The sequence below is a fragment of the Aythya fuligula genome, chromosome 26 (assembly GCF_009819795.1).
Source record: "Aythya fuligula isolate bAytFul2 chromosome 26, bAytFul2.pri, whole genome shotgun sequence".
NCBI lineage: Eukaryota > Metazoa > Chordata > Aves > Anseriformes > Anatidae > Aythya > Aythya fuligula.
Window position 1 is genome coordinate 1,454,725 of NC_045584.1, and position 17,803 is coordinate 1,472,527.

Consider the following 17,803-nt stretch of genomic DNA (forward strand, 5'->3'; position numbering starts at 1 on the left):
GAGATGTTTGTTCTTGCAAAACGCATAAAGCAGCGACAATAATACTGAAAGATATAACTGCTTGGAATTTAAGAATGTAACAGTTCTTTTTCTCGTCTAGGGCACAGCCTGCCAAATCCCTCAGAAAATGCTGCCTTTAAGACCACGACAACAATGGAAGGGTTCAGATGGCCCAAAAGCACTACTGCAGTTTGCTTCAATCCAGTTTGTGAATCCAGGCACAGCCCCTAGTCAACGACACTGACAACAAACATAAGAATTTGATTTACAAAACTGCTCAGAGCTTTCCTCCCCTGCTGTCTACAGTCTTTGGTAATCTCAGAGGGACACTGCAAGCAAGGGATATTTTATGCAACTCAACCCAGAAATGAAAAGAACATTAGAAAAAGGGCAGCATTTCCAGCCACAGCTCACATTCAACTTCCAGAACAAAAGAAGTGACCCAGACCTGTTAAATCCTGCTGCGTCCTGTTTTACAGAGACCAGTGCTTATAGGTCAGAGGAATCTGGAATTCCCTACAGATTAACTGGAATATTGCACTTGGCAGACTGCCTCCAGCTCAGACATGTGCAGTAAGAGCTGCCTACCAGGAGTAGCAGTCACTTCCCAAATCCAAGAGTTCACTCTAACAGCACCGAGTCCTTTCTTTCATCATCCACCACTTCACCTGCCCACAGAGACCAGGTGAGGAGCCAGCAGCAGCACATGTTTGTTTGAGAGGCTCCACTCCTGGTATCAAAGAGTAAGACAAAAAGGATGAGGCAGCTACTCTAGAGGACACAGGTCCGCAGAACAGTAAGAAGAATTTCTTTTAGGAAAGGGTTAGTTTCAGGTTGAGGTTTCCAAACACAGAGGCTTGTTAAACAGAAAAAAAAAAGGGGAAAAAAAAAAAAAAGCCCATCACCACCACAAAGTGAACAAACAAACAAGAAAGATAAAGTTCTCAGCTGCAGGAGAGCACGTACAAAGTGAGGGAACACTAGCATTGCTCTTTCTACACGTGTTGTACTTTTCTTCAGCCAGGGCTGTGGGGATTAAGCTACTACCTTTCAACATTAGTGCTGTGCTGTAATTTACGGAGAAGGATCTGCGTCAGGTCAAAGGTCGTGAAGCTTATTCCCACTGCAATTGGACCTTTGACCCAATTCATGCTGAGTCCTTTGTACAAGCCCCGGATTAGTCCCTCTTCTCGTATAATCTCCTGCATGGTGAGAAGGATGGAACTGTACGTGTGTCCCATAACCCCCGCCGTCTGCATCCGTCGGCGAACCACATCCAGGGGGTAGGAAGCCGACTGGCCGATCAAGCCTGCACAGGCACCAAACAGAAGGCGCTCCGGAGGGGATGGCTGCGATTTCCCGCTGTGATCTGGGAAAGAGAAAGTAGCAGAGGGTGGAAAGCTGCTCGTAATAAGCACGTGACTAAGGTCGAGTGGGCCGGGAGCCAGAGGGAGGACTGAGCACCAGAGCTCCTGAGATTTCGTTCCCAGTTTGGGGGTTAGCTGATTTGGGATATAACCAAATCCATTCTGCAGTCAGGACTTGCAGAGGAACAAGGAGGTGTGAGACGGAAATACTACTTTTCCTGCAGTTTGCTTTCTTCAAAAGTCTGGAATTGGCATGAGGGAGGCACAAGGCATCCTCCGCAAGCACAGAATTTAGCAATTGGCTTCAAGGCCAGGAAAACGACTTACACCACTGAATTCAAACACCTCAAATTGGCCAAAAGCCTACGGCATTTCATCTGAAAGCAAAGAAAAAGTTGCTTTTACCTGCATGTAGTTTCTTCAGCGTCTCATAGGTGAAGAAGCTAAGCCCGGCATATGGAATCACTCCAAGGATGGTTGGTGTAAATCCTCTATACAATGTCTTCAATCCTTCCTCTCGGGATATTCGGATGAAGACATGAACAATATTGCTGTACCTAGCACGTGGACACAGGAAAACCAAATCTGCGCTAGTTAGTGCCTGCACATAAGGGTCGTATTTCCAACAGGACTTTCTGAAGGATCAACAATTAATTAATTCAGCTCTGAGCTCATCAGACAGCTCAGAAAGGATTTTAGAAGCCTGTCTGCAAATGGAGAAGCCCAGTCACAAGCTCTCCTGTAGCCCTATCACAACATGCTATCCTGTCTATTAGAACACTTCCAGAGGCATTGTGCCAGCTGGCCTCCTAGCAGGCCAACAAATCAGTTTTTCTAGTGAGATTTTTGAGTCTCCATCTCCTTCCAGTCCCAGAACTAAGCAGGGCTGTGGTCATTTCATCAGTGCTCAGACCCACACGGTAACAGGTTTCTTACAGCAAAGGCTCCGAGCAAGAAGTGACCCAGAAAATGGGGGGAAAAAAAGTCATCTGACCTTAAAAGAAAGTTCTGCGTTTGTTCATGGTGCTAATACTTGCTTTCATTAGGCACTTACATCTCCTTCGGCGTGACAGCCATTCGAGCACGGACCATATCCAAGGGGTAGGTTAACATGGCAGCCGTTGTGCCTGCCAGAGAGCCAGCAATGAATCGAGGAAAGGGTGTCAGCGCTCTAAAGTAAGGTGAGAGAAGAGACCAAAGAGATCACCTGGAGCTGGTAACGCTACGTGGCTTTTCAGCACGGCTCTACTCTGTCAGCTACTGAATCCCTTCCCTGCCTGTGGACTGGAGAGAGCTGGGGTGGGATGGGGTGAAGCTGCTGTGGTTTGCCACAGCTGTTCAAGACTGAGGTCTTAGAGGACAGAAAGCCTGACTTGGGGGTGTCTCAGACACTACATGCCCAAGAGCAAGAGGCTCAGGCCACATGCACATAGAAAAAGGGCTCAGGTAACAGCACGAGGCTGGATCTCATTGCTTCTCCTGCAAAGAAAAGCTCTTTGTTTTGCCTGCCCACTCACAGCACAGGGAAGTGCTAACTTTACGTCTAGGCCACTTCTTGCTCATGCCTCTAGAAAACAGGGTCTTCTCACCAGTGTTTTCCCTGTGCAAGACTAGAAGCCTTTTGCTCAGCCCCCTCACAGGTCCTGTTTTGCAAACCTATCACGAGAGAAGCTGGCACAACTCTGTACCAACAGCTTTCAATTCAGCAAGCCTGCAAACAGCAGAGAAACGTGCTCCCTCCCTACGACCTACGGTCCCACAAACTGCTCCATCTTCCTCTGCAAGGATCAAAGCCGTGCTGCGTCTTACTTTCCCTGGAAGCCGTAGTAACTCCCCAGGAGCTGCTTGTACTCTTCGTGCGCGCAGAACTGAATGGCAGCATAAGGGATCACACGGACCATGGTGGCTGAGTTCCCCCGCCAGAGACTCCAGAAGCCTTCGTTGAGGTAGGTGCGATAAATCAGCCTGTAGGCTTCCTGCAGGCAACGGATCAAAGGTCAGAGCAGGAGATCATGATAAGAGGAATCCAAACAATAGAAGGGGGGAAAAGGTGACCCTATAGCTTAACCTTTCCAAATCCTCCTTCCCCCCATAACCTCAGTAAGCTAGTATCAGCTGTTTACACTCACAACCCCGACTCCAGAAAGAGACAGCTAAAACCTCTGCTCTAGGGAGACGGATCAGCTACATTAGAGAAAAAAAAAAAAAAGTGGAGCTAGGAAGACAGTTTTACATTCACAACATCTTCATTTTCTCTCTGAGGGCAAGGCAAAGAGCTGGACTGATGATGCACAAACCACTTTTCCACCCAAATTAATCCTCTTAGCGTAAGGCAGAAACATTTGGATTACACATATTAGCACAGCACACGTGGAACATCTGCAACGCACATGCAACAAAACATCCAGCAAGCCACGACTGCAATCAGCTCCCAGGTTCAAGTTTCCTATATATTCTGAAACAATTCCAGTGGTGGCTGAGAGAGAAAAAGCAATCACTAGAGGAGAATTCCTAGCAGAATACAGCTTGGAGGGAAGCCACATTTACTGTCAAAGGTAGAACCTGGAGCATGAGCGAGGACTGAGGCCCCTCAGTGCTTGACACTGAACAAAAACATTAACAAGGAAGAGTGCTGTCCTAACAGTATTATAATTAAGTATTATATACTGTTTCCAGCCCTCTGTGCTCTTTCACTATGAGTGCTGCTAATAAAACTCAAACAAGGATGTTATATACAAACAAAAGGTGCTTTTAGGTTTATTACTACCATTCATCAAACACTTTAGGACAACAGGACACAGACATCACCTCACCTTGGCAGAAAATCTTTTTGAAGACACTAAAAAGAAAAAGCGAGTATTAGGTCTTGCAACACGTTTAGATTGATTAAAAGAAACCATACAGATATTTAAGGAGTAAAAATAAAAGTAAAAGAATGAATGCAAGAAAAAAAATAAAGATTCTTTAAAACAAAGGAAAAAGATTTCTCAAACACACTTCAGCAGATGAGTTCATTTTCCCACCTACTTTTATGAAAATGCTCAGTTTGTCACTTCTTAAAGCATTAAAATTAGTGAATAACAATTGCAATAAAAAAAGGAACACCCACAACTGATTTCAGTAGAGCATTTCCACGCTCAGGTTCCAGACTAATGCCAGAATCCAGCCAAGAGCGGGTCTGTTTAGCGAGGCTCCACGCAACAATGGTTTCATCCTAACAGAACTCAGATGAATGCTCAGCTTCTTTTCTTGCATCCATTCAAATTGACAGCATCTCTTTAACTATGTAATACACAAGGCATTTGGAAGCAAGATTTGTTTGGCATACGGCAGCTCTGTTTTGTAACATTCCTACTGCAGGAAGAAAACCCAGGCTAAAACCCGAACAGCAACGCTAATGAAACGTGGTTCCAATTAAGTGTCTATTGCAGTTTCTTTCAAACTCCTTTGAGACTTGTAACCTCTCAAGTGTATCAAACAATCACATGCAAATACATTTTCACCACACTGCTCCTTTATGCAATTCAAACTTTTTTTTTTTTTATAGAACTAAAAACACCTCAATGACCACTTGCAGCTGACTCTGCAATGGAAAAGAATCTTTTCCCCAGCTTCCACAGGAAAACTCCTCAGTCTCTCAACCAAGGACCTTCCTAGCTCACACAACCCGAAGATGCTTTCCCTTTTCCCTTTCTGTGAAGAGGGCCTGTAACAAAACCCTTCAGAACAGTGAGAGTAGAAAATCCATTAGATAACAAGAGGATGGTCAAAACAGGCAATTTTTAGTCATATCCTTTGCAGTAAGCTAAATGGGCCAAACCAAACAGGTCCTTTTATAACACTCAGGCCTGTGCATGTTAATGGTGATTTGCACGGACAGCTGTTGACTCACCCCAGTTCTGCAGTTTCCATCTCACCTCTGATCCTGACATTTCCAACCTTAGATGAACTACAGAACCTGCTCTGGTGAGAAAGCACAGCACGTCCTCACTGCTGCACAAGCAGCTGGTCGCAGACGCAATCCCAGCCTGCGCCCACCCAAGGCTTTAGCTCCCCACAGCTGTAACGCCCTGATCTATATCCCTTCCATTCCAGACCTCGGCCCCTGCTATGCCAAGAACGAAAATCATGTCAAATGAAAGTCAATTTCAAATTAAATCTCATCCAGGGATTAGAGTAAACCCACCCAATTCGTTTAATCTGGGATGGCAACCAGATTTAAAATTGTTGGCCTCGTAAAATGTCTGCTGCATCAATCAATTGCACCTCTCCTGTTGGGACAATCAACATCGCTGATGGCTCCTGCACTGAACCAGGGGAACAGGAAAGAACCCATCAAGGGGTTGAACCCCAAACCCCACTAAATGCACGAGAATTTCCTATTCCCATTAGCTGAACATCATTTTCAGTTCCACACTCAGTTTATGGGCTCCAAAAAGCATTTTGTAACACAAAGCTAGGTACGCCAGCTTCATTGTCTCTCACAGCACTTTTCATAATTAACCTCAACTCTAACCAAACCAATTGAGCTGGAATACAACACAACTCTTACTAGGGAAGACTGCACACATTTGAGCAGGCACAGCCTGGCATCCAGCCTGAAGGAACTCAGACAGCTCAATTGCATCCTTCCAGTCTCACCACATCCCCTTACACTGCTTCTTTTCCCTCCTGAAATTATTTCTCCAAATTGAACAAGCACAGAAATGTGAAATGATACCAATAATCCCCTCAAACGCAGCCTTTCCAGTGTCTGTTTATTCTGCACTCCAAAGCTCTGCCTGATGTCACAGAGCACACACAGCCACCCAACGCTCACAAGCCACAGTCATCTGCCTCCAGCCAGCAGTACGTGCACCCGCATTACACCAAAATAGCAAAACTCCTGCTGACTACCACAAGACTTGGATCCAGGAGCACGGTCCAGACGAACAGCTGATTAACATCTGCAATAATCCTACCAGAACTCAAACAATGGGTTTCCAGACTCGATTCACTGTGGTAATGTCGCTACTCTGCCTGCATCCTGCCAGGTCTCTGCAGGTCGAAGCACTGCAAGACAGGCTGGCCGGACAGGTTTGGTGCTGGTTTGGATTCTGCTAACAATAAAGTAAGAGTATTTTGCAAAAGCCAGCAGGACTTACCTTGAAACATGATTTTTGTCCTATCCAGTGGAGCTACTGCAGTTTTAGCAACAGCACCAGCCAATGCACCAGACATCAGGGAGTTGAGAACCTTCTTTTGCTCCTGGACGCCCTGCAGCAAAACATTGTTCAGTGTGACACAGCTGATCCTAAACAGAAGTTGTAATATTTACCTCCACCTAAGGACATGGATGAGCCAAACTCAGGTGTGCGCACCCACATTATCCTGCAATCTCACTCCTATGAGCAAACAAACTCTGTGGTACAGCAACGCCAGACACTCACTGCACTGTGCCCCCAGAAACGCATCTCATTGCTGCATTGCCCTGAGTTGGTTTGTCATGTTGTTTGCAAGAACTTCCCCGTCCCTTCCAGCCCTGTATGAGAATGTTCTCATTTCTATTCCTACCTGCCAACGGAGGTAGGAATGCTTTTCAAAAAAGCAAAAAAAATAAAAAAAAATCTTCTCAACACTCAACTAAAGAGTTCTCTTTCCTCTGCAAAGGTGCCAAGGATCAAGAACATTCTTTAGGACTTTTGTTTTAGCTTCCCTTCAACAGACATGGACCACCAGCTGACCATTTTCACCTACTCCACTTCTCAGACAAAATCTCTTAGTGAAAGACTTGAGACAGCTAAAAATCAATGCCAGGATTTTGGAAAGGTCAACATTCCCTTCAAAATGGCAAATTCCAAGCACAATAAATTCCTGGTCAGTTCGTTAAGAACCACGCTCAGACTTGCCTGCCAAAATGCCAAGTTCCTAGGTCTGCCACCTCTCACAAGCACTGTTTTCTCCTGATTTCTAAAAGCTAAGTCACTAGCTGCTCATGTGCTCATGATTTGGCCATGTAGAGAAGTTAAATTTCTCTCTTGCCCTTCTAGTAACACACAAGCCTTATTTCTACATTGTCCCCCAGATCCCAGGAATAAAACAAGACAGGCTTCCTACTATGATAAATGGAATGGAAGCGTTTCTGTTATTGACATTCCTGCCACAGCTCATATTTATAAAGCAGCTATCTTCTCGTAACACATGGGCAGAAAGCAAGTAAATGACTTGAAATCTAACACCGTGAAGGTTACGGACTGAAAGACAAGTCAAGCCCAGGCTTAAGAATGTTAACTTTTGATGTGCTTTGTGTCTTCATAGAGGAGTTAACTTTTTTTTTTTTTTTTACCCCCTCAGAATGCTTCCCAGCTAAAAAAGTTAATTTTTATTACAGAAATACATGGTTCAGTTCAATTTTCCTGTCCAGTCTCTGTCTGTTGGGTGCCAAATGCAAGGTTAGCCACGCACAGGCAGCGCTGTGTGAACTTCAGCCTAAGTTCTGGCCTCACACCTCTAGCGAGGCAATTCCACACGAGCAGAAACCCTGATCTAAACCAGAGCAAGGTTCACTGCAACTTTCTCTCCCAGTGTTTCTAACAGGAGCCTATTACCAACAGCATGAGCAGGGAAGCAATGCTTATGGCTCTCTTCCCAGCTCTGCCACTGAAGACATAACAAGACGTAACCTTGAGCAAGGAACACAGCCCTGCCTGCCTGTCAGCTCCCAGCCTCTTCCCAGAGGGCTGGAGCTCCTTGGCTGTCCTGGGAAAGCCCAAGTTGCACAGCTTGTGCATACACTGCAGCTCTTTCAGGACTCCCCAGCTCAAATCTCACTGAGATGCTTCCTTTAGAGCAGCCACCCTTCTCTCAGCCCTACTGCAGGCATCCCCAAAGCCCCTGCTCTTACCTCTGAAGGAAGATGAGTTGATGTAGCTGGCTCCACATCCTGCCGTTTGAAATCCACTTGACCTTCTCTCACACCATTACCCATACCAGTTGCACTTACAAGCAGGCAGAAGACCTACGGCTCCTACGTTGAAAACAAGGACAAAGCAAGCGTTAGTGTCACAAGCAGTGAATACCCTGGTAATAAAAAAAAAAAAAAACAACAACAAAAAAAACAGGGCAGGAAGGAAGGGGGACTGACTCACAGGGCCATTTTCAGCAGGAAAACCCCAGTCCCAGGCTCCCAGAAGAGCCTTCCTTAGAGCTGCAAGGACATGTGTGAGAGGGACGGGGGGAGGAAGGTGCTTTGGTGCTATCTAAGAACCGTGCCATTGACCACATTCACTCATCTCACTCCCTAAAGAACTCAGGTGCAAGTTTCAAAATCAAATGCACAGTTTCTAGGAGCTAAGAAACAGATCCTGTTCTGCCCTCTTCCACTGCTTACAGGGAGGATTTTGGTCTCTGCCCGTTCTGACTGCTCTAGATCATTCAGATATTGGAGAAGACACGCTGAAATTTAAAACCCAGGCCTGGAAAATGGAAAAAGTAGTCACAGCAGTCCATCCAGAGAGCCTGCCACAAGCAATTGGAGGTTATTTTAAGGAACAGATAGCTCCAATGCCTCACACGTGCCACAAGGGCTATTTTGATGACAGTGGTGACCTGGCTGAAAGCAGCGCGGCGGTGACTTCAGAACTCCTTTTCTTCCCAGCTGCAGTGCACGTGTGCTCGTGGCCAGTGAGGCAGCGTGCTTTGCACAGATGTTTCTCACTGCGAAACAAGCTCTCGTTTGTCTGGTGAAAGGAAAGGTCAGCCTAACCTGGGCTGCAGAGCTTACATGCAGAGATAGCTTCGATTTAAAGCATTAGCACTTCGGCATCTGGCTCTCTAGTATTTCTGCTTTTTTTGATGCAAGTTTTCATCCTGAGTTATGCAGAAAGGAAAGGGCTAAAGCCTGAAAAACTTGAGCTTGCACAAAGCCAGTCTCCCCGTTTTGAATCTATGCACAAACGGGGCGTAACAACAAAGATCAGTTTTCTAAGTGACAAGACCGCTCCAACAGCCACTCTGCCCCATCTACAGCTTCCTTTCAAGGAATGCAATATTAGGAAATCTCAATTCCCCAACTGCTCCCCGGTTCTAGCACAGCTTTTTCGCGTGTCCTCCAGCAAGTTGCTTCATCTCTGCCCCGTCTGATGCCTAGGAAACCCGCGGCACAACAGCTTGCTTACTTGGAAAGGCTGCCTCAAGATCTTTTTTTTTTTTTTTTTTTCCTTTTTAACAATCTCGAGACGTTATATGCTTGTCAGCACCTTTCATACTTGCTGACCTATTTTTTTCCCCCCACATCGCTCTCATAAATTAGTGCCAGACTTCACTTCCAAACCCCCTTGGTTGCAGCGGAGATATTAACGGAAAGCCAGCGCCAGATCAGCTCCGTCTGTACTCGTGCATGACCAATTTGTGATGATGAAGCTAGGCATGACCCACGCGCTCACTCCAAGGGAGGACAAACACGCCTGGGTGTCTTTAATAGCAGACATCACCTGCTAGAGCTCCAGGAAGACACTTATCAACGTGTTTACAACTCCTGAGGGTGTTTTCAAAAAGAGGAGCTCTCAGGATGCTGCTCGGAGAGTAATAACTCAAGGTTTTAATGAAAGATAACATCTGATAGTCGGAAGCACGACCTAAACGGCATCACCATTTGCACCCGACGAGTTCTATCGTGGACACTCGGTCACATCAGACTGTGAACCAAAATTCCTGTAAGGCTCAGGACTGAGGATGATTCGTAGCACTGCAGAGAAAAGCACTTCATTAAATTATTTTGAAGAACACAGTCTGTTGATTATTCCTAATTACTGTCTCTGCTTATTTCCTTTCCTTCTCATCTCTTGTACCCGGGAAATTTATTGTAAAGTGGTATCTTTCAGCGAAAGCCTGAGAGAAATCACAGGCAGAGATATTATCCCCAGCTATTTCAAAAAAAGCAATGTAGGTCACAATATCAGATTTATCTCTACCAAAAATAAACCCACCAAAATAGAACTCACGCTAAAGAGCTTAGGAATGCAATCTACAACTTTGTTTTAAAATGTGATTTTGAAAGATGATTGAGAAAGATGACTAAAAGGAAATCTCAAATACTAAGCTGCTATTATGAGGCCTGGACCTATTTTAGAACATGCACGTCCGTGAAGATGATCTCCATTTACTCGACAATATTCTCTTTGATACTCTTCAGAGCTGCTCTGTTCTTTATTTTTAGTGCCTGATGCCCTGATTTACCAACACCTGTCTATATGCTCAGCTTTACACATTAAAACTGCCCACATGCTCTACAGGAATATAAGCCCTAAACTTGCAGAGCCTGAAATGCAAAAGCAGTATTTATTAGTTGTATTCCCATTTGCCTGCTGCAAAGCAACACAAGATTTTATTTTGGACTTGGGCTGGATTCTGACTTTGTTATTAACCAAATCCTGGCTGTTATGACTAATGATGCACACCAGAGACAGAGAATAAAGCCTTGCTTTTAAGTTTCACTGTGAATCTGAAGGGCCCAGCCATCAGAAACCAGACATTATCTTGCATATATATATATATACACACACATATATATATCAGGCTCCTTCATTAAGTAATTCACAGAAACCCAATCCGGAGCAGCTGGACATTTTTAAAATCTCAGTATTTTGTATAGACGCAGCCATTCCTTACACTCCCAAAGCCAAGGGAAACAAGAAAAAATAGCTGCAGATCAGACTGGCTTTTTATACCACGCTTCTGTGTTATTTATATTGTAGTTACATGAGTCTGTGTCATATATCTGTAGCCAGACTCCTCGAACAAGCTGTAGAGCAAAGCATTCCCCTAAAGAATGCATAATCAGAAAGGAAAACTGCTGGTGAATGCAGGTTCAAGAGTTAAAGGGGCTTCATGAGTAACATCCACCGTGTTTTTACAACAAAGCTCACGAGAGTTTATTGAAAGCACAAAGCACTTCCTCTGGCATCCAGTTTCAACTCCACCAGAAAACAAGAAAACGTTGCCTGTAACTCAGCCATGCTAATTTGCAAGGCAGAGATTAAAGCTCATTTGCCAAGTTGCAAAAGAGGGAAGCTCAAGCCCTCCCTTCTGGCAGCGGCACCTTCACAAGCCGAGGAACTTCGCTGCCGTGGTCTCTTTCCCGATCGTCCTTTGAGCCCGGGACTCTTTCTAGAGATGCTGCCCGGACCCTGGCAATTGCAGGAGCAGCTGTGTGCTAAAGCAAGTTCCATTCTCTGCATACCACGAGACGCACAGAATATGCTCCGCACATTAAAAACCGGAGCATTGTTAGCCTTCCCTTCCCATTCTCCCAGCTCTCTCTAGCGGCACTTAATGAATACCTGAACAAGTTCAATCAAGCTGTCAAATTGACTCGCTGACAAGTTAGACATTCTACTTTTCTTGGTGGTGATTTTGATTAAAAGGACAGGCGAGACAGAATCAAGTTATTCAGATGATAAAAGCAACCTACTAGGAAGAATGTCTTACAGGCAGGTGCCAGTTCATTGCCCAGAGCAGGGGGGGATTCAGAGAAAAACAGCTCCAGCTCTCCAAGCCACTTGTGAATCCAATCATGTTCGAATGAAATAGCTACAACAGCATCATATTTGAAATCACACAGCCTTAAGATAATTAGTTTCTCATCAGAAGAACCAACGCACTTCGGAGACCAGCATCACAACTGAGGATTGAGCCCAAGTTCTCCAGTTGGGGCGTTCAAAATTAAAATCACATTGCTAAAGAGAAGGCTCGCAGCTCGTCGTGCCTTTGCCTATTTCACAATTAAAGCTTATTTAGAAGTTGGACTTCAGGTCACTACGACATGACCAGCCCCAAATCCCTCCTTTATGTATTTGGCCAGGTAGATACACACGTTCCTGTAGCAGCCCAGCCCCAAAAACCTGCAGGAAGAGCAGGCAGAGGAGGGTGCAGGGCTGAGCTTTGCACTAAACTCACAGCTGGCCAAGGGGACGTCGCGCTCCTCATCCTCTCCACGGTGCTCCCGTTCTGCCAGCACCTTTGGCAGACCTGCAACTACCTGTTTATAGCAAAATGCCTTAACCGCGAGAGCAGCCCCAGTCATTACGGTTTTCACAGTAGTACGCAGGCAGAAAACAGCAGAAGTCTGGGCACCCAGCCCAGAGGCTGGCTGGCAACGTGTCATTACCAAAAAAACATGTTTGTCTGCTACTCCCCGGTGGAATTTAGACCTGTCACAAAGCACTAAGATTTCCGAAAGAATGTCATCTATCCAGCAAGAACAGCAGATAGATTGCAAAGCAAACAGTCATCACCAGCAGCTATCTGAATGCTAACGGCTGCTAGTTTCTGTGAAATGTTTGCTTTTTGCTCAGAGGACCCCAGCAGCAATTACAGGAGGAGTTTAAAGCATTGGACATGGGAGTGCCCGGACAGACAGGTAAAGGTAAAACCACACCACTTCAGCATCCACGAGATGCTGTAGCTCTGTGCCACACGAAATGCACTCCATTCATGAGACGGGCAGAAGAACTTCAGCCCTGCTACCCACTTCTCTCTCATCACCACCAAAAACGCAGATTGTTATCTGCTCCTGAGGACAGAAAGCAGGCAGCACCCAGGAGCTCGTAGGATTTTTTTATTCACTGCCTGGGAGTTGTGAGCAGCTTGCGATGCGGGAGGATTACGGTAGCCCTGGCAGCACGTTCCTGCCATTAAAACGTGAAGAGTAAAAAGGGATCTCTGCAACCATCACATCCACGTGGCTTCCAGCCCAGAGCTCTTCAGAGTTTACCAGCACAGAGACGGGCCCATGAAACACGTGGACTTAGAACGACACAAAAACAAGAGACAAATGCTGTTTTAAACCAAATAAATTCAACCCAGATAAATTCAAATTGAAGGACTTCATTGCCTATAGCATAACGAAGACAGTTCCTTTAGGTTTTCACTTGCTTATGCTTTCTAAAGACCTCGTAATAACAGCAGGATTTCTGCTTAGCCTCTGATACACAAACATTTAAACCTCTCTTCCACGTGGTTCCCCAGACGATGTCCTCGAGAAGGAATACACGGACTGCTGTGAACTGCACAAACCCGATTCCACAGCTGAATCACCGAGTTGTAGGGCTTGGAAGGGACCTCAAGAGACCACCGGGTCCAAGCTCCCTGCCAAAGCTCACCTCTGGGGCCACGCACTGATCGACTCCACGCAGGTAAAGTCGCTGGGATGACTCCGCTCAGACACATCAGCTTCTCGCGTTACTCCAGAGCCATCCAGTTCCTTAGTTTTCCTCTTTTATTGCGTTGTTAACACCACTTGATAAAAGCATATAATTAAATCGGGGGAAAAAAAAGAAAACCGAGAGAGTTCCCGCAGAAATCTTCACACGTTTTTCCCAGGCAGGCTGAAGTTAAACAGTACCCAGGGAAGTCACTCAATTAGGTTGCCTTCAATTGTTAAACTGAGCAATTGAGCCTGACAGAGAAAGAGACGTGGTAAGAGCGGAGATTACTGCAGCCTTAAATTCACCCTTGGAGCAAAAGCATCTCAGAAAATCACAGAAAAAAGGGCTGAAACACTCAGAAGAGGGGGATCAACTATAACTAGACGGCCCCCTGAGGTCCATCTTTGCCTTCCAGTTTGATTAAGCCATTAAAAATCAAAACCAGATATGCCCTGCAGACTCAGCTCTCTTCAGTCACATTCATCTTGCAGTTGCATATAAATCTGATCCCAAAACATTAGCTCTGAGTAGTGCGTTGCGTTTTTCCTTTAAAGGCCTGTACAGAAACTGTCAGCATGACTTTAAAGAATCATTGACAATCTAATTAAAAGACTCACCAAAGGATAGTATCTGGAAGTGTTTAATTTTTCACATGCTTCCTCAGCTCCAAAGTACAAAACGAACGCTCCTCCTCCCTCCCTCAGCCAGGGAGGACTCAAAGCTGCCAGTAAATCAGGATGAAGATACAAATTCTTTGCATGGTTTTAGATTACCTGACTTCAGGCAGTTGCTGAGCACTGAGAAGCAATATCTAAACCTCTGCTAGCGAGGACAGCTCGGCTATTCACAGGAGTCTGGGAGATTCACGTCTTGAACTAAGCTTGGAACGAACGCATGAGCCACAAACAGAGGAAATCTTGGCAAGATAAAACAGTCTTCGGTTTGAGAGAGACAACTGTTGCTGGGAACACCTCGACAATGCTTTCCACAGCCAAAAAAACGAAGCCCAGCTCTTATCTGCAAGGCAGACAACTGCTTTGTCTGCAGGGGACTGAATGGCTGAGGCCTTCTGCTGAATCCACTCCTTTTGTCAGGCAGGGATCGCCTCCCTTTAGAAACAGAAGGCAGCGAACAAACAAATAAAACAGGCACACCAGGTCCTGAAGTGCCAGATCCCAGCAGAGTCGATATTTCTGACCTCAAACTGAGATTATCTGAAACACAAGCAATAACACGAGCAATCTTCGCCAGGAGCCATTTCAAAACAGTAACTGGTAATTACAGTCTCAGCTCTAAAATCATCACAGTTTACAACGCACGTGGAAAACAGAACGAGCCAACACCTCCCATCATTAAGAAGAAGCCACAGGCGTCCCAGGCAGGTGACATTTGCCAACCTCAACGCTTTCCACATCGACTGTTGGATTCAGGCCAGGCCACGAGTCCCACCCCGCTGTTGCAGTCACCTCTTGCACACAAGCAGTTGGGGCAGAGCTCAGCATCCCTCTGCGTCGATCGAGGTTGTTAGCCCAGCGGCACTAACCCTCCCATGACACGGACACACCATCATTAACTGCTCAACAGCAAGGAGGAGCAGATTTAAAGCGTAACTGGAGAGCAGAGCAGTCCTCCAGCATTCGTTTTTTCTCATGACCTGGAGTAAGTTGTTGGCATTTCAGTTCGCCTTTCTGTAACAAGTGATCTCCCCTCATAAGAGGGTCACCAGGAAGATTTATACAGCATTTGGAAAATGGGAAACACTGCAGTGGGAAGTATTGGCATCAGTTTCATGTAAAGAAGGTGTAAACCTAAACGCATCTTCATCCAACGAACAGCGAAGTCACTCAAAAAAGTCCTTTCGGGTTCCTGAGCTTTTTTTTTCTGACAGCAAACCTGCCTGACCTGTACCAAGCCCATCTGCTTCATCAGGTAACCACGCACCCAAGGCCACAGTGGTGCCCGCCTTGCATTTTCGGTGACCTCTCCAAACAAAGCTTCATTTGGGTAAACATACCCAAAACCGCGCGTTCTCGGTTGGGCCTGCCTGAGCCAATGCACGAGCTACAGCTGCAGGTCAAGCAAAAAGAGATTACTGCAGCTCCTGACTCATCCCACGGCGCTATCGGGAGCTGAAATCCTCCTGCCTGAAGCAATCACCGGGGCCAGAGAGTTCCTGCTGAAATCCAACACCAAGGACAGTCCCGTCCCGTCCCCCTCCACGGCAGCTCCCTTCCAGCCCAGCCTTCAGAGCTCCTAAATGATGATTTTAATTCGTGTTCAACATTCACAGCCCTGGTGGGATGGAGGTGAAGATGCTCAGAGTCAGCCAGGACCCAGCCCTGGCGTTCTGGATGCCCAGCCCTAGGATTATTTTTAAGCAGGCTCCCCCACAGGTTGTTGGTGTGGCTCCACCGACCCACTGGTACCCTTCTTACCTGCTCTCCCTTTCCGCAGCTGTTTTCTAACACCCACAGGCGCCTCTCCTGTTCCTTAACACACGCCCTCCTCCCAAACCAGAGGCACTTAAAAACCAGCGTGTTTTCCAACACTCCAAATCCACCAAACCACACAGGAAAACACGTCGCAAAAAGCACACAGCATCCAGAAAAAAACCCTGCAGTTAGCGTGCGTGAAGTGTAAGAATCCAACCAAAAAGAGCCAAGCGGTGGCAGGCTCCAAACCCTCTCTAAATTCACAGCCAGCGGGAAGGGGACGGCCAGGCAAACCCAAACAAAGCTTCACCTCCTCCAACCTTCACGTTAACGCAGGTTTTAGGTCAATAAAGGGACTGGGGAAGCAGGTGCCAGGCTGGTGGGGCAGCAGGTTACGCTGCAACGCTGCCACAACTCCCATCCCGAAATATGAAGGAAAATCCCGCCTGATAGGGAAAAACGACCCCGCTCTGCAACTTGTGGCTTAATATGGGGTGAGATAAAAGCCAGAAGGCACCGAGGCCCGCATTTATCACCCTCTGCGCCCCCTGACACCCACCCCACAGCACAAACACCTGGCGCTGTGGGCTCCAGAGGTGCAAAAAAGCCCCAAACTGCTCATTTTTGAACATCCAAGGGCGCAGGCGGAGGCGTGAGGGTGCCCTCCTGAGCCCGGCGTCCACCCAAGGGCTTCGAAGGAGAAGCGGAGCCCGCCAGGAGCTCGCCTCAGGCACCGGGGGGGGGCAACGAAGGGCACCGGGGGGGGGATAACGGGGCTGCGGGGGGGGAAATGGGGCAAGGAGAAACGGGGTGAAGGGGTAACAGGGCCGGGAAATGAGGGGGTAGCAGGGTAAAGGGGTAACGGGGCCGCCCCCGCAGCCCCCCCACATCCCCTCAGCCACCCCCAGGCCCCCTCAGCCGCCCCCCGGGGTCTCCCTCACGCCACAGGACGGCCGCAACACCCCCCCCTCCACCCCGTCCCCGTGAGGCGGAGAAGCGGCGCAACCCAACCGACGTCCCCCCGGCCCTGCCCGGGCTTCGAGGCCGCGGAGCCGGGCGGATAAAGCCCGGTCGGGGGCCGGTAGCGGGGGTTTGGGGGGGGGGGGGGGGGGGCCGGTCCCGGCCCGCACTCACCGGGGCTCGGCTCCGCTCCGCGCTCGGCTCCCGGCCGCCAGGCCTCCTCCCCCCGCCCACCCCCGGCAGGGCTTGGGAGGAGGCGGGGCCTCGCCGGGCCCTGCAGCCAATCAGCGCCGAGGGGTTGAGGCTTCGCGCGCGCCGAGTGGCCGAGAGGCGGTTGACGGGCGCGGCGGGAGGCCAATAGGAGGCCGGGCTGCCTCAGGGTGCGGGCGGAGGGGCGGGGTGCAGAAGGCGCGCAGGTGGCGGCGCAGGGAGCGCGCAAAAAGCGCGCAGGGCGCTGCGCGGCCTTTGGAGGGCTCCGGGAGCGGTTTTGAGGGGTCAGGGGTGCGCAGGATGGTCCCCAGCTGCCCCCTGTGCTGCTTGGGAGGGTGTTCTGCCCAGCTCCTGGTCCTGCAGGGCAGTGCAGAGCCTCTGCTCTGTGTCCCCGGGGGCTGCGCCGCTTCTCTGCCCTCCCAAAGTCAAAAAGAGCGGGGTTGTAAAAAAAATAAGCGGTAAAATAAGCGGTTTTGCCCTCCTGCACAAGGCTCCCACGGCACCCAGGGGATCTTCATCAGCTCTTCTCGCAGCTCTGGGGTATCTTCACCAGGGCATCTTGGCTACGAGGGCAGAGAGGGGCACCAACAGGGCGAGGATTTTGCACAGCAGGAGCAGAGGAGGCCCCACTAAGGCATTTTCTGCCACT

The 17,803-nt window shown here is 47.9% G+C and overlaps 1 protein-coding gene across 1 annotated transcript; it reads right to left on the bottom strand.

Moving 5' to 3' along the window:
- Window positions 1–937: 937 nt before the first annotated feature.
- On the bottom strand, window positions 938–17,165 carry SLC25A42 (solute carrier family 25 member 42). The gene is made up of 8 exons (XM_032203721.1): window positions 17,119–17,165; window positions 8,251–8,373; window positions 6,512–6,623; window positions 4,181–4,206; window positions 3,177–3,343; window positions 2,422–2,538; window positions 1,773–1,924; window positions 938–1,369 (listed from the first exon to the last, which is right to left on the bottom strand). The coding sequence occupies exons 2-8, from the start codon at window positions 8,332–8,334 to the stop codon at window positions 1,044–1,046; spliced, it is 984 nt and encodes a 327-aa protein (XP_032059612.1). The 5' UTR covers window positions 8,335–8,373; window positions 17,119–17,165; the 3' UTR covers window positions 938–1,043.
- Window positions 17,166–17,803: the final 638 nt, after the last annotated feature.